Below are 15,433 nucleotides of genomic sequence, written 5' to 3' on the forward strand. Positions count from 1 at the left end.
AATGATTAAGTGAAAAGGTTGGAGATTATTTTTGCAGTTCTTGATAGAAATTTCATTAGTTTACACTGTGACTTACCATTTTGCTTCACCTGGTTCATCGTTGGGTATTAGCATTAAAAATTTATTTTGCAGCCAGGTAGTGGTGGCTCACACCTTTAATCCTAGCACTTGGGAGGCAGAGGCAGGTGAATTTCTGAGTTCCAGGCCAGCCTGATCTACAGAGTGAGTTCCAGGACAGCCAGAGCTATACAGAGAGAGAAACCCTGTCTTGAAAATAAAAACAAACAAAAAATTATTTTGCTCATTTGGTAAATATGGAGATTCAGAGATAGTGGGATGCCTCGATCAATAAAGGCACTTGCCACTGAGACTGATGACCTGAGTTCTGTCCCACAAGATGGAAGGTGAGGAACCCACTCCTGCAAGTTGTCCTGTAACTTCCACCGAATGTTGTGCCACGTGGGTGCTCACACACACATAGTACGAATAAAATAATTTTAACCTGGCGGTGGTGGCTCACACCTTTAATCTTAGCACTCGGGAGAGGCAGGCAGATAGAGCTCTGTGAGTTCAAGGCCAGCCTGATCTACAGAGAGAGTTCAGGGACAGCCACGGCTACACAGAGAGACTCTGTCTCGAAGAAGAAGAACAACAACAACACATTTTAAAAGAAAACGAGAATGAACAGAGTTGTGACCCAAGCATGAAAAGCCTTTTGAATAAATAGGATTCGTGGATTGTGCCCATCTCTGCTGACAAGGCGCAAGAAAGCTTGGAGCAACCCTAGGCGGAGGTAGGATATGTGGGCGCCCCCTAATGACAAGACCGGCAAGTGATCAGCGGGTGCTTGCAGCCGGGGACAGGATAGCTCTCAGTCTTCCCATCGTTTTCCCCAGCGTGGGAGCCAAGCTGGAACGCAGGGAGTGAGTGTGCGCACGCGTGCCGCTTTGCCAGGCCTTTCTGGGGCTCGAACACTTGGATGCGGGCTGGCAGCGCAGGCGCGCTGGAGGCCTGTGGAGGTCGCCGCGCCTGCGCAGTCACTCTTCCTCAGGAGGCCGCCATGGCGGGACAAGAGGATCCTGTGCAGCGGGAGATTCACCAGGACTGGGCGAACCGGGAGTACATTGAGATCATCACCAGCAGCATCAAGAAAATCTCGGACTTTCTCAACTCTTTCGGTCAGCGGGAGAGCAGGGGAGGCTGGGAGGAGGGAGGCATCGGAGGCGGCCGGCGGCGCCTAGGAGAGGCGCGCCGTCCCGGCTACTCGCTTCCTCTTTGGCTCCCCGCCGGCCCCAGTCCCCTCACCATGAGCCTCACTAGGCCGTTTCCGTGGGTCTTCCCTGCCCATGGCCATGCCCCGCTTGCGCAGGTCAGCACGCCCACTGCCCAGCCTCTTAGACCCATCCATCATCATCCGTCCTGGTTTGCGCTACGCTTCCTTGCCAGTCTCCACTGGGCACGCAGTGCGCAGCCGTGTCGAGAGACTCCTTCCTGGTAGTTGTCCATCTCCTCCAGGAACACGTCCGAAACCCCTTAATGTCATGCCTTCTGTTGCTCCCGTATAGCCATTCCCCTGCCATTCATTCATCCCCGGCTCCCTTAGGTGCTAGTGCTGAGGGTTGTAAGGGATGGGGCCCTCTCGGGCCTTGGAAATGCCTTTTGTAGCCCTGTATCTGCTTCATGGTAGTGTTCTGGATGCTTCTGTCTGGTTCCTCGGATTTAACAGGGCAGATGATTTCAGCAGAGTCCACTTTTCCAAAAACTATTCCTAGATGTGGCCGGCTGGTGACAGTCTTGATTTCTTTCTGTGTTTGTTCCCAGCCTTCTGGACTGAAAACCTGTCACAGACTCCTTATGTTCTCCGGAAGGGTTCCTTCGGGGACTTTCTTACACAATACAAGACGTGCAGATGGCATCCAGTGATCTTTTTCATCCAGAGTACTTTGGTTCTACTAATTAGCAACTTTCAGCATCTTTGGGAGAAAGTGCCGTAATTTTGAAAAAAATTAAAATGAGTCGATTATTTTCTAGCTAAAGACCCGATGAGTCCTAAGTAGTAGTATAATAGAAGGTGACAAAGCAACAGCTTCAATTATGGGGTGTAGTTCAGGGGTTGAGCTGAGTGGCATGCACAAGACACTGGCATCCCCCACTCCTTAGAAAGGAAAGAGTTTTCTCTGTTTTTGTTTTTTCCTCTCTTCCCTCTGTGTGTGTGTGTGTGTTTTGTTTGTTTGTTTTTTGTTTTTTAAGAAAAGAGAACAAAAAAAGAAATCAGAAATGCATCCTTAAGGGGCTGGGGATGCCCAGTCAGTAGAGTATTAGCCTAGCATGCACACACCATGCCTCTAATAACAGCACTCAGGAAGCAGAGACAGGAGGACCAGAAGGAACTCAAAGTCATCTGCTTTGTAGAGGGTTTGAGTCCCACCTGATAGAACAAAGCAAACATCAGCAGGTGTAGCTAGCTGGTTCTTACACAGGTCTGATGGCAGTGAAAAACACGGGGACTCTTTCCTGCTGTATGTGGTGGCTCACACCTCTACTCTTAGCACTGGAGAGATGAGGGCTGGGAGAGTGCTATGCATTTGAGGCCAGCCTGGTTCTCAAAACAGCCACAAAAGTGAACCATTTTCTAGGCTCAAGAGATTGCTCAGCTGTTAAGAGCACTTCCAAAGGACCCAGGTACAAATCCCAGGACCCACGTTGCAGTTCACAACTGTCCATAACTCCAGTTCCAGGGGCTATGACATAGACATATGGAGGGAGGCTGCCAATGTAAGGAAAAGAAAAGGAAAAAAAAAATCCATTTTCTGTATTCAAAGGAGTTCTTTCAGGCTGTTGAGATGGCTTGGCAGGTCAAGGCCACCAAGTCCGACAGCCTTAAGACAATCCTCAGGATCCACAAGGTGAAAGGCGAGAGCCAGCTCCCACGAGTTGTCTCTGACCCCACGGTGGTACCATAGTCTATGCCCACAGCCACCTTCGAATACAACATAAATAAGAGACCTTACTCTGTCTGTCCATCTTCCCGTGTCCCCTACTCCATTTTGGTTTTGAGTCGTGTAAATTGCTACAAGTCATGGTTCTCCTTCCTCAACCTTTGTTTCCTTCCTCTCCTGAGATAATTACTGTGTATCACTCTATGCTGGCCTGGAACTCTGCAGATCAGGATGTCCTCTAATTTGTGATAGCTCTGCTTCTCAAATGCTGGGATTAGAAGTGTACTTACAAAGTATGTAGGCCTCTCTACATATGACCTTACATAATCTTACATGGATTTTCTCAACAGGGAATGGAGGTTAAAGATACCAGTTAATGAGAGACCAGCACAAATGTCTATGTTGGTGGTATAGCGCCACACCCATGAGTTGCTGTGGAGGTTATAGGAGAGAACAGTAGTTAATAAAAGAGTTCATGAATCCCCAGAGGAAGTTGATATAAGGAGTATAAGAGAGGGGAACATGATTCGGTGCTAAGGCAGGTGTGTTGGCAGAGAACTGATCATTTGTCCTGCTACCCAGTCTAGTTTTCCTGCGGAGGTTTTTGGTTTTGGCTCAGGACCTTGCGAATGTTAGTGCACTCTACCACTAAGTTGCACTTGTTGTGTACCTTCTGTGTAAACTATTTCAGTGTGGGTTCACATAGTTGATTTCTCCCACTTTGCCAGAGAACTGGAATAGTTCACTTTTTTTTTTTTCTTTAAACGGCATTCCTTACTGAAAAACATTCCCTCAAGTAAGAATCAAACTAAAGAAATTATGACGTGGTGGTTTATACCTGTAATCCTACCTGGCCGGGGCAAGAGAATTGCCATAGGTTTAAGGCCAGTCTAGCTAAAGAATAAGACCCTGTCTCAGAACAAAACCAAACACCTAAAGTGTTGTGTGCTGGGGGTGGGGCCAGAATGGACTGTGATAGGAACTTAGGTTTGAGTCTTTGGCCTAGAAGGGAGAAGCAGTGGGAAGTAGTTGGAAACATTACTCACAAAGAATGTTTTAACAAGCACAATTAAAAGACTTCATTTATCTGGTAGGAGTTAATATCAGAGATGTGCACACAGTGTCTAACCAAAGTATTAATGACATCTCAGTCAGCAAAGCACCTAAAGTCCTGTTTAGTTGGATCTGCTTTTTAGAATTTAAGAGTGGTATAGTATCTCACTGTTCCAAATCAGGGTCTTAGTAACAGCAACTACATTCTAACTGAATTGCATCAGTAAGCTGTTCCCTCAGATGATTACCTAACTGCCGTGGAACAATCAAAATCGGAAGGTTTCTAGGTTTGTTTCTGTTTCTTGAGGCAAGGACTTGCTATATAGCTTTGACTGACCAGGAACTCACAATATGTACACCAGGGTGGCCTTGAACTCAGGAAGATCTGCCTTTCAGGAGCTGGCATTAAAGTTGTGTGCACACCAGGCTGTTTTGTTTTGGGTTTTGTTGTTTTTTGTTTTTTGTTTTTTGTTTTTGTTTTTTGTTTTTTGTTTTTTTTTGAGAGAGAGAGAGAGAGAGAGAGAGAGAGAGAGAGAGTGTGTGTGTGTGTGTGTGTGTGTGTGTTTTGGTCCTAGGGATTCAGTTTATAAATGCTGCTCAATCTATATTACCAGCCTATACTATTAAACATTATTTTGGTTTTGAGTTGTGATTTCACTGTGCAAGTTGGTTGCTAACCCCTGGCCAGGCTCAAGTCCTGCTTCATCTATGTAACTGAGACTATAGACCTGTGTCTATATAAAGGCCTGGCTACATTAAACTTTAGTCCACATATATTTTACCTTTGATATGTACACCCTAGAAAGTATGTCTTATTACTGACAAAATTTGTCAGACAGGGTCTTACTAAGTTTCTAGGATGATCTAGAACTTTGAATCTTCTTTGAGGGCTAGATAATAGGTATTATCATACCTATTGTCATAATTCTAAATCTCTTAGGAGTACTGTTTACTCCTCCTCCTCATCTTTCTGTCCTCACTCTTCTTTCTCCCCTCCTTCCTTCATCCTCTCCTCCTTTTTGTGTGTTTGTCTTTGAAATAGGGTGCCATGGTGTGCCCAAGCTGGCCAAGAGCATCTCACATAGACTCAAGCTTGTCTCCCTCCCTCAGCTTCCCTGACTGAGATCACAGGTGTGCACATGACCCCTGCTCTTCCTGGCTTTCTTTTCTTAGTTTATTACTTTTTTTTTTTTTTCGTTTTGGGGGTAGGATTTGAGACAAGGTCTCCAAATTCGTTAGTAAGATATGGAGATAGTTTCCTTCAATAGTCACATAATTGCTGAGGGGCAGCCAGTCTGAAAGCTTCTGTTACTGCTTTGTGGGTTTGTGGGTTTGGAGACAAGGTTTTGTTGAGACCTTTTGATCCAAGGCTGGCCTTGGATGGCTTGGAGCTTGCGGTGCAGGCTGGCCTGGCCCCTGCCTCCTGAGCTCTGGCATTAAAGTCCTGCACTACTGCTCCCTGTTCCTTTTTACTTTTTCTCCTCCCCTTTTTGAGAAAGTCTCGCCATGTCACTTAGGCTTAGGTCTCCAACTTGAAGGATCAAACATTCTTCCACCTCAGCCTTCCAACATTATTTACATATTTTTTTTTTGTTTTTTTTTGTTTTTTTGTTTTTTGTTTTTGTTTGTTTGAGACAGGGTTTCTCTGTGTAGTCCTGGCTGTGCTGGAACTCACTCTGTAGACCAGGCTGGCCTCGAACTCAGAAATCCACCTGCCTCTGCCTCCCAAGTGCTGGGATTAAAGGCGTGTGCCACCACCACCCAGCCTTGAATTTGTTAATTAAGTATAAAAATAGAGCTTAAAAATAACACCTCCCCCTTTAAACTTCTTAGTTTCAGAATCAGGACAGAGTCTAAAAATGCAGACCAGTAGTCTATGATAATGTTTTTTCAGAAAGTTCACTCAACCCACATTACAGAGCAGTGTTAGATGTGACTGCGTGTCATCATCTCTGTGGCCTCAGGTTCAGGCAGTTGTCCAACACTGAAATAGAACCACAGATTGTGACTGTCCTCTCACAAGCTGGAATTACAAGAGTAAAAGTTGTTCAGATAGTCATTAGCCATCTAGAAAGAAAGAATACATTCTCCCTTTAGAGCATCTGTTTCTCTACCCTGTGTCAGGGTAGGAACTTGGGTTTGCTGTAATTTTCAAAGAACTCCAAATGTCTCTTCAAACTCATCTATAGAATCTTTGTACCACTGAGTTAGATAATCATAAATGGTACAAACCTCATAGATGCATACCAGAACTTAGGAGGTATGGTAAGGGCGTGGAACGGAACGTTATACCCCATGCAATTCTTACTAAGTCATCCATGCATACCACCAGACTGGTTTCTCCTTAGGACTCAGAGCATCTCAGCCTGGTGATGTCTCTGTAAGTTCATGAGTTGTCAACCAGGAACTTGCCTAAAGGCTCAGCTAACAGTTAAATTGCTTTAGCTTTTAATTGTGTATCATAATGAGGTTCTGCCTTCTAATTAGTTACTCCTTTCTTTAAAGTATTAACTTCAACTATTTCAAAAACTACCTAGTAATGAGTCTTTAATATCTTCAGGGAAAATAACAGCCATGTAGGCCATTTCTTGTTGCACCTGAAGAATTAGAATTCAGCTCATTTTCCCAATCTAGGGTGCAGCAGAAAACCCCAAATCAACTTTGTCCTCTGTAAAATGTGATTCATACACATGTGATACAGACATCTCTGCAGAGACTTCTCCCTTGTAACACAGGAAAAGGGATGTTTCTCCTTTGCAGATCTCAGACTCTTCCCTACCAAGACTCATCCAGGAACTAAAACTTGACTTCAAAAACAAGCCAAGAGCTTAGCAGTCACCTGCAATCCCAGAACTCAGAAGGCTGAGATAGGATTTCCAATTCAAAGTTATCCTGAGCTACATAATGAGTTCCACTCTAGCCTGAACTAATAAGGAACCATTGTCTGGAAATAGAATAGACCTCCTCCACCCTCACACCCCAACACCCACCAAACAAACCCAGAAGATAAAGCTAGTACTAATTTTTGTTGTAATAAGGGAGTATATGAAATAATCCAGAGACAGAAAGCCAAGGGTGGTGAGACATTCCAGTAATCCCAGTTCTTCGGAAGCAACAAGTAGGAGGATTGTTAAGTTTTAGTCTCAGGCTAGGCCAGGCTATGCAGGAAAGATCTTACCTAAACAATAAATGTAGGAGCTGAAGAGATGGCTCAGCAATTAAGAGCACTGATTGCTCTTCCAGAGGTCCTGAGTTCAATTCCCAGCAACCACATGGTGGCTCACAACCATCAGTAATGGGATCTGATGCCCTCTTCTGGTGTGTCTGAAGACAGCGACAGTATACTCATACATAAAATAAATCAATATTTAAAAACTAATAATAAATGTAGAGAGGAAATCATGTTAGTATTGTCAGTAGTGATGCTGTGGATATACAAGCAAGCACCCTGATAAGACCTGTTTTTCTGCCAGGCAGTGGTGGCGCATGCCTTTAATCCCAGCACTTGGGAGGCAGAGGCAGGCAGATTTCTGAGTTCGAGGCCAGCCTGGTCTACAGAGTGAGTTCCAGGACAGCCAGGGCTATATAGAGAAACCCTGTCTCGAAAAACTAAAAAAAAAAAAAGACCTGCTTTTATTTATTTCATTTTGCATAAGTACGCTGTAGTTGTCTTCAGACACACCAGTAGAGGGCATCAGATCCTACTACAGATGGTTGTGAGCCACCATGCCATTGCTGGGAATTGAACTCAGGACCTCTGGAAGAGCAGTCAGTGTTCTTAACTGCTAAGCCATCTCTCTAGCCTAAGACCTGCTTTTATTGAGTGGTGACAAAGTGTACTTTAATGCAGGGTTCAGAGTTGCCCAGTTGCTGAATGCTCTCCCTGTTATTTTTATTTAAAATAGCAGGTTCTGGTGTGGCCTAAAGTTTGTGAGGTGGCATTCTACCCTTGTGCTACACCTAGCCTATGAACCAAATACATATAACTTCAGGCATAGTCTGGAGCCTGTGTCTACAGTTGTGCATTGTCTTCCTCAGCAGTGTTAATTCATATAAGCCAGTTCCAGAGTATCATTCTAGGGTTCTGATTGATTTGCCAGATGGACAGGTAGAACAGCACAGCTCTCTAGGAAAGAGCCCTCCCAGGTTCTGGTTCTGTCTTCCAGTGGTTTCTGTGTATCTCTTTTCCTGGGAAATACAACTGTCAGAGAGATTTTTGCTTTTGAGCTTCCAAACATCCTAGTAAATGGAACTCTATACATGTTGGATAGTCCTGACAGAAGTGATAGTATTGAGCCTGTGAGATGGCTCAGTGGGTACCTGATGACCTGAGTTCAGTCCCTGTTATCTATGTGGCTAAAGGAAAGAACTACTCCCAAAAGTTATGTTTGACTTGCATATATGTGCCAGGGTATGTGTATACACACACACAAAAATGAATTTTTTTTTTTTTTTATAAAGTAAGGTATCATGTTTCTAAAGTGAGGTTGCTTGCATGGGCATCGTAAATCAGACTTGGAAATTAGAGGAGGCAGCAATAGCAGATAGTAAGGTTTCAAAAGAAGGGCCCAGCCAGCATTGTGTTGCACACCTACAGGTAAATGAATGTATGGCATGTGAATTACAAGTCAATGAAACTAAGTATGAAAAAGGGGTATGAAAACTAAGTTTGAAAAACTAATGAGAATGGGTGAATGTCTTGTGTGTGTGTGTGTGTGTGTGTGTGAGTGTGTGTGTGTGAGTGTGTGTGTGAGTGTGTGTGTGAGTGTGTGTGGTGTACACTTACTCCCACCTTACTCACTGAGGCAGGTCTCTCTGTCAATCCCAAAGCTGGATGATATGAAGTCTAGTCATGCTAGCTCTCTTGCTCTGAGGAGGATCCCATCTCAGCCTTCTGAGGCTGGAATTGCAGGCAGGCTGCCCTGCCCACCCGGCATTTATATGAGTTGCTGAACTCCTGCCCTTATGCAGGTGCTTTAACCACTGAGGCATCTTCTCAGCCCACCCTACTCCCCTACTTACTCCCCCCCCCCCCCCCGAAATAGGGTTTCTCTGTGTAGCCCTGGCTGTCCTGGAACTTACTCTGTAGACCAGGCTGGCCTCGAACTCAGAAATCTGCCTGCCTCGGGGCTGGAGAGATGGCTCAGTGGTTAAGAGCACCGACTGCTCTTCAGAAGGTCCTGAGTTCAAATCCCAGCAACCACATTGTGGTTTCCAACCATCCATAATGAGATCTGATGCCCTCTTCTGGAGTGTCTGAAGACAGCTACAATGTACTTACATATAATGAATAAATAAATAAATAAATCCTTAAAAAAAGTATCTAAAATAGCAGAAATCTGCCTGCCTCTGCCTCCCAAGTGCTGGGATTAAAGGCATGCACCACCACCGTCCAGCCCACTTACAATTTTTTGAACTGTTTATCTAAAGTAGGGAGAGTGACAGCCAGAGACGCAAGTAACTTAAGAATCAGAAGTTCGTCCTTAGGAATTCAGATATATTCGGACCAAAAAAAAAAAAAAAGACTTGCAATTTTTCTGGTACGACCTCTCAGAGGCAAATTTTTAACCTAATCTTGGTGAAGAAGAATGATTAGATAGGCAAGATGATGAAAGTTGAGGCTAGATCAGAGTGTAGGAAGATCTGTCAAAGTGAATGTTTTTGTAGAAGCAGCCAGAGGAGAGATGAAAAGGAAGGTTGTTAGCTTGCTGCTGTTGACTCATCCTGTGGGAGACGGTGCGGAGTGATGGGAGTGCAGAGTGATCTCGCAGCTATTTCAGACTCAAAGAATAAAGGTTATTGAGATAGAAATGTGGGTTGGAGGAGGTAGTAGGAAGTAGCCATCATTTGTCCCCTTTTTCCATTGCTGAGGACAGTTGAGAGGAAAAAGGGTCTCGTGGTTTCAGGTAAAGGAGTCAGAAGAGAAAGGTATTTTAAGGGAGTCTAGATTGCATTCTGGAGGAGGTACTGAAAGAAGATTGGGGGCTGGAGAGATGGCTCAGCAGTTAAGAGCACCGACTGGTGTTCCAAGGGCTTGAGTTCAAATCCCAGCAACCACATGGTGGCTCACAACCATCTGTAATGGGATCTGACGCCCTCTTCTGGTGTGTCTGAGGACAGCTATAGTGTACTCATATAAATAAAATAAATAAATCTTTTAAAAAAGAAGATTGGAAAAGGCAGAGCAAAGAGTCAAGGCTGCTTTTCACAGATAGAATCTCAGGTTCCATCATGTGTTTGTTAGTAATTGAATTTTCTCTAGTTCAGAAAGGTCTCCATGGGTAATATTGAAGCAGTCTTCCCACATCTTCCCACATTAGTAACTGATTAATTTCCAAGAGCTCAAATGATGAGACAATGTTACTTTTCATTGCTGTGACAAAACACAGTGACCAAAGCAACTTATAAAAGAAAGCATTTCATTTGGAGCTCTTTTGGGGCTCATGGTTCCAAAGGAGTAGAGTCTGACCATTATGGTGGGGAACATGGTGGCAGGTATGCATGGCACTGGAGTAATACACCTACTGCTTACATCTTAATTTACAAGCATGAGGCAGAGTGGGGAGGGGGGAGAGGAGAGGGGGGGAGAGAGAGACACACACATACACACCTAACTGGGAATGGCATGGGCTTTAAAAACCTCAATCCCCAGTGACACATCTCCAGTAAGGCCATACCTCCTAATCCTTCCCAAAGAGTCCTGTGAACTGGGGGCCAACCATTCAAGTTTTTGAGCCCACGAGGGCCATTCTCATTCAAACCACCATATTCCACTTAGTCCCTGAATCCCATATGCTTGTGGCCATATCATAATGCAAAAATGAATTTAGTCTAACTTTAAAAGTTTCCGTAGTCAAGTATAGTAATACCCTTAATCCCAACACTCAAGAGGCAGAGGCAGGCAGATCTCTGTGAGATCAGGTTCAGCCTGGTCTAATACATAGAGAGTTCCAGGACAGCCATGCCTACCTATATAGACCCCTGTCTCTAAAAGGAAGAAGGAAAAAGAAATGGTCTCCATGGTTTCAATATAGTTTAAAAGTCCAGTCTCCTAATTGTAACCCCCATAAAAAGCAAATTGTGGTCTTTTGAGTATACAGTGGCAGAGTATGCATTACTGTTCCAACAGGGAGGAATAGTGGCATAGGAAGGAAGTGCTGGACCAAGCAAGATGGAAACCCAGCAGGGCAAACTCCAAATCCTGTCTCTCTGTCTGATATCAAAAGGTCTTATATGGTTGTTCCTTACAGCTTGGTGACTGCAGCCTACTTCTCCCTCGGGTTATTTCTACTCCTTGTCTGCAGCTGTCCCTAGTAGCTATCCCACAACTCTAGCACAGTGGGATTGATCGCCAGTGTGATCAAGGCTTCACTTTCACTGTTCACACAGTGGCGGCTGTGGGCTATGCACAGGCTCCCTACCACGCTTGACCTCAGCAGCTCTCAATCCTGGAGGAAGATTCCACAACCCATTTTCTCATGTATCCTTCATGATTCCATAGCCAGAACCACAAGGCCAATACTGCCAAATTATGCTGCCTGTTGGGGATGGAGCCTGGCCCCTACATTTTTATAGACTTTGATCTGTATTGCCTTTTAGGAGCAGAAAATTCCTTATGCCTTTTTCTTCCATAAATTGCAGGATTAGCTTAGGTGGGGTCTTGCCCTGAGGGTGCTCATTCCCTCATTCCATTTCTCATCAATCTTATTTCTTTCAGCGCAAGCCTTGGCTCCAATGTTAAATTTCCTGATGATCTTTTTTTCCTCAAATTGTGTATTTTGTATTTCTTCTTGCCCTGCTTGCTCTATTTCATTGTAGACCTGTAAAAGAGTAATTACTAGTAATCCAACCACAAAGTTTCTGTCTTGAAATTTCCTCTGCCACGGAAATTAGTCCAAAGTTTCAATTTAACCTCAGGCAGATTTTAGCTCCTATCAAGTTTGCCCATTAAAACAGTGTTCAGCTGCTCTTCTATTCTGAAGTCTTGTACATTCCTTCAAAAAGCATGGTCAGGCCTGTCACAGCAGTAGCCCACTTGCTGATACTGGTTGCATCCTTTCAACTGCTGTGACCAAACACTATGACCAAGGCAACTTATACAAGAGTTTATTTTGGAGCTTACAGTTCCAGAGGTTGGGTCCATGACCATGGGGGGAAGGGGCATAACAACAGGCAGGTAGGTAGGCAGGTAGGCATGGCACTGGAGTAGTAGCTGAGAGCTTACAACTTGATCCTTGAGCATGAGGCTGTGAACATGAGGCATACAGACAGACAGACACTTAAAATAGTGTGGGCTTTTGGCGCCCTTCTCTCTGGACCTCGTCTTCCTCCCTTCCTTGCCTTAATTTTGGCTGTGACCCTCAGGACTCTCCCTCACTGCTACAGGGTTGGGCATTGAACTTGGAGTAATCCAGGACAAGCCTCCTCTGTTGATCTGTAACCCTAGCCTAAAACCATTCTCAGGTTTTGAGTTTTGATCTCTTCCAGGGCTAGCGACATGTGGTACTTGTGTTGCCAGGGAGCAGAGGAACACAGCGCCCACTCAGCCCTGTGGGCTCAAGAAACAGCTGGTGCTCTCAGTGTGCTGCATTTAGTGCATATTCCTAGTTTAATTTCCAGGGAATTTATACCGTAGGTTGAAGAGCTTCTGTATTTCCTTTCTCATTAGGTCCTTTCTCTTGAAACTCTTAGTTTGCTGCTTGACAAAGCTATGTATACATCCTTTACATATTAGTTGTATGTTGCTGCTATCACATTTTTAAGGTCCATAAATTTAGTTTGAGACAGGAGGATCACTGCAAGTTCAAGACTAGCCTTGGCTATGAGACAAGACATGGATCTTCCTTGGTGATGATTCTTCTCTGCCTACCACCCTGAGTGTTCCACAGCATCTGAGTAGCTGATCCTTAAATGAGTCTTACCATATCCCCAGTCCCCACATGTACTTGAAACAGTGTTTCATCTTCAGCCCAGAGGGTTTGTGTGGGTGTGGGTGTTTGGAGTGACATTAATCCTGAACATTAGTCTCCTTTTACCAGATATGTCTTGTCGTTCAAGACTGGCAACACTAAATGAGAAATTGACAGCCCTTGAACGGAGAATAGAGTACATTGAAGCGAGGGTGAGTATGGTCACAGGCTACCCCAGAGGGAATACACATTTCTACTCAGAACAGCCTTGCAGAAGTTAAGTGCTCTGCTTGGATTTAGGTCTCTGGGACTCTGAAGCTGCCTTTGCTACCATTTCTCACTGTGCAGGATCCAAAATGGGATTTCTTAAAAAATGGCTTTAGACCCTTTGCGTTTTATCTAAATGTCAGTTTTCCCTTCACAGGTGACAAAGGGTGAGACTCTCACCTAGAAGCGTGCCACGCTGCTGCTGGGAAGTTGCTGTACAGAACACTGGCCATGTGGGAAAGGCCCAGCAGCCTTCTGCTCCTCCTCCTCTCCTTACAGAGCAACAGGGCTTTTTCTTGTTTTTCTTTTTTTCAAAAGTGGCCTTTGGGCTCTGCTGTGTGCCCTGGGGTGTGGTGTGGCATGGGGGAGCAAGCAGTCCAGGGGACCTCTTGGAATCAGCACTAGGCTTTTTCCCTTTTCAGTAACATTGTTTGGAACTACTTGTCATGTGTGTGAGGTGTTGAGAGGCAAAGGCTGGGACTCTTTAAGGTCTTCCCACCTCTCACTCTCTTTCTCTCAGACTTTCCCTACAGCTCCCATGGCCTCTGCACTGATTTCTGTCAACAGTCGGCCTTCTCTCCACCTGTGAGAGGTGGGGGCAGTCCTGGCTGAGACTCGTGCCCTGCAGTGTGGTTGCCAGAAAATGTTGTGGCTAACCCACCAGTTTCTTGTTCTAGGAGGTCTAAGCCAGGCCCCCACTTGGCTTGAAGGGACATTTTCAGTTTTCTTTGTGTCACTTGGGGTATCGGTGGCTCTCATGCTTCCCTAATAAACTCAACTTTGTCTGACTGCTGTGACTGTGGTGGCAAGAGTGGCTGGAGAGGGGCTCACTGCTCAGTCTGATGTGCAGGAGTGCTCTGCAGCAGAAGAAACCTGCAGCCCTGGTTTAAAGCCTAGACAGCTCTCCAGTCAGGGTTCCTGTCTGGACACTTGAACTAGTTCAGCCTGGAAGTATTTGGTCTTTCAGCAGATAACTACCAAGGACTTTTACTATATAGGTCTGTTAGACTCCAATAAAAGATACAGTATTGAATCAGACCTGATGTTTATGATCTTTTGAAATCCTAGCATCTTCCCAGTTTAACTGTATCCAGAGTAGACTCCTAGTTTTATAAGATACACATCCTGTGAATGTAAATCCTGAGGTTTGTGAGATGGTTTAACACATAGGGTCTTGCCTCCAAACTTGGAGCCCTGAGTTCTCTCTCTAGGACCAACATGGTGGAAGGAGAGAACTTACTCTTGGAGGTTGTCCTCTGATCTCCACGTGCTTGCTGTGGCATTCCTGTACATGAGTGTACACATGTACAAAATGTAAAAACCAATTTTCTCATGCAAGTACTGCAGTTTATACAGAAGAATCGAAGACTCATTGTTTTTCCTATAAACTTAAGCCAACTTACTGCTAAAGGCTTTTCCCCACAGAACACTTCCCCTTGAGAATGGTAGAGTTTATCATGCTCTGTGCACACTGATTTCTATTCAAGCCCTGTTTGACATTCAAAGTCCAGCTCAGGTTAACACTCCCCCTTGTTCTTCCAGACAAGCTCATTCAGTACTGGTCTTTCTCAGACTTCCTGGCTTGCTGTCTTCTCATTAGCATTCACCCTGAATTATTTGGAACATTTTCAGAGTAGATTGTCTTAAGGTTTTTGTTGCTGTGAAGAGACACCATGAGCAAGGCAACTCTTAAAAAGTCAGAGGTTTAGTCCTTTATCATTACAGAACGCATGGCAGCCTGCAGGCAGGCATGATGCTGGAGGAGCCAAGAGTCCTACATCATGACGTGAAGGCAGCCAAGAAGAGACTGTCTTCAACATGCAGCCAGGAAGAGAACCTCATTGCACTGGCCAGCATTTATGAGACCCCAAAGGCCCACCTCCACAAGGCTATGCCTCCTACCAGTGCCACTTCCCATGGGTCAAGCATATTCAAACCACAGATGTAACCTAAAAAGTACCTGAGTCCCCTTCCCTGGACTAACTCAGCTGGCTGCTTTGAGGAAGGCATGTTGCCATGGATACTGATGAACTAATTAGGAGGGTTCAAGCTGTGTTGTATTCATGGGGTACACCTTGGGCATTTTAAGTAGTACTGCCTGAGTCTCTTATCCAACATTTTCCAAAATCCAAGGCTTTCTAAATAGTGACAGCACAGGTGAACCTTTTCAGACCTGACTTTCATGGTTGTTACCTGAGCTGGGGTCCTGGCAGCCCTGACAAGCTAGTTGTTACCCTGTCTTCTTTTTTTTTTTTTTTTTTTTTT

General features: G+C 44.8%; 1 protein-coding gene across 1 annotated transcript; it reads left to right on the top strand.

The window, feature by feature from the left end:
• The first annotated feature begins 998 nt into the window (after positions 1-998).
• Positions 999-14,206, top strand: Brk1 (BRICK1 subunit of SCAR/WAVE actin nucleating complex). The gene is made up of 3 exons (XM_031382939.1): positions 999-1,178; positions 13,031-13,113; positions 13,326-14,206. Exons 1-3 carry the CDS (start codon positions 1,061-1,063, stop codon positions 13,350-13,352), a joined length of 228 nt encoding a protein of 75 aa, XP_031238799.1. The 5' UTR covers positions 999-1,060; the 3' UTR covers positions 13,353-14,206.
• Positions 14,207-15,433: the final 1,227 nt, after the last annotated feature.

Source organism: Mastomys coucha, unplaced genomic scaffold (assembly GCF_008632895.1).
Source record: "Mastomys coucha isolate ucsf_1 unplaced genomic scaffold, UCSF_Mcou_1 pScaffold20, whole genome shotgun sequence".
In the NCBI taxonomy this organism is placed as follows: Eukaryota; Metazoa; Chordata; class Mammalia; order Rodentia; family Muridae; genus Mastomys; species Mastomys coucha.

Bases quoted from the DNA above. Each gene is read 5' to 3' on its own strand.
- Brk1 (XM_031382939.1), top strand. From the start codon at position 1,061: ATGGCGGGACAAGAGGATCCTGTGCAGCGGGAGATTCACCAGGACTGG. The intron at 1,179-13,030 runs GTCAGCGGGAGA...TCCTTTTACCAG, and splicing joins GGACTTTCTCAACTCTTTCG to ATATGTCTTGTCGTTCAAGA. The intron at 13,114-13,325 runs GTGAGTATGGTC...TTCCCTTCACAG, and splicing joins TAGAGTACATTGAAGCGAGG to GTGACAAAGGGTGAGACTCT.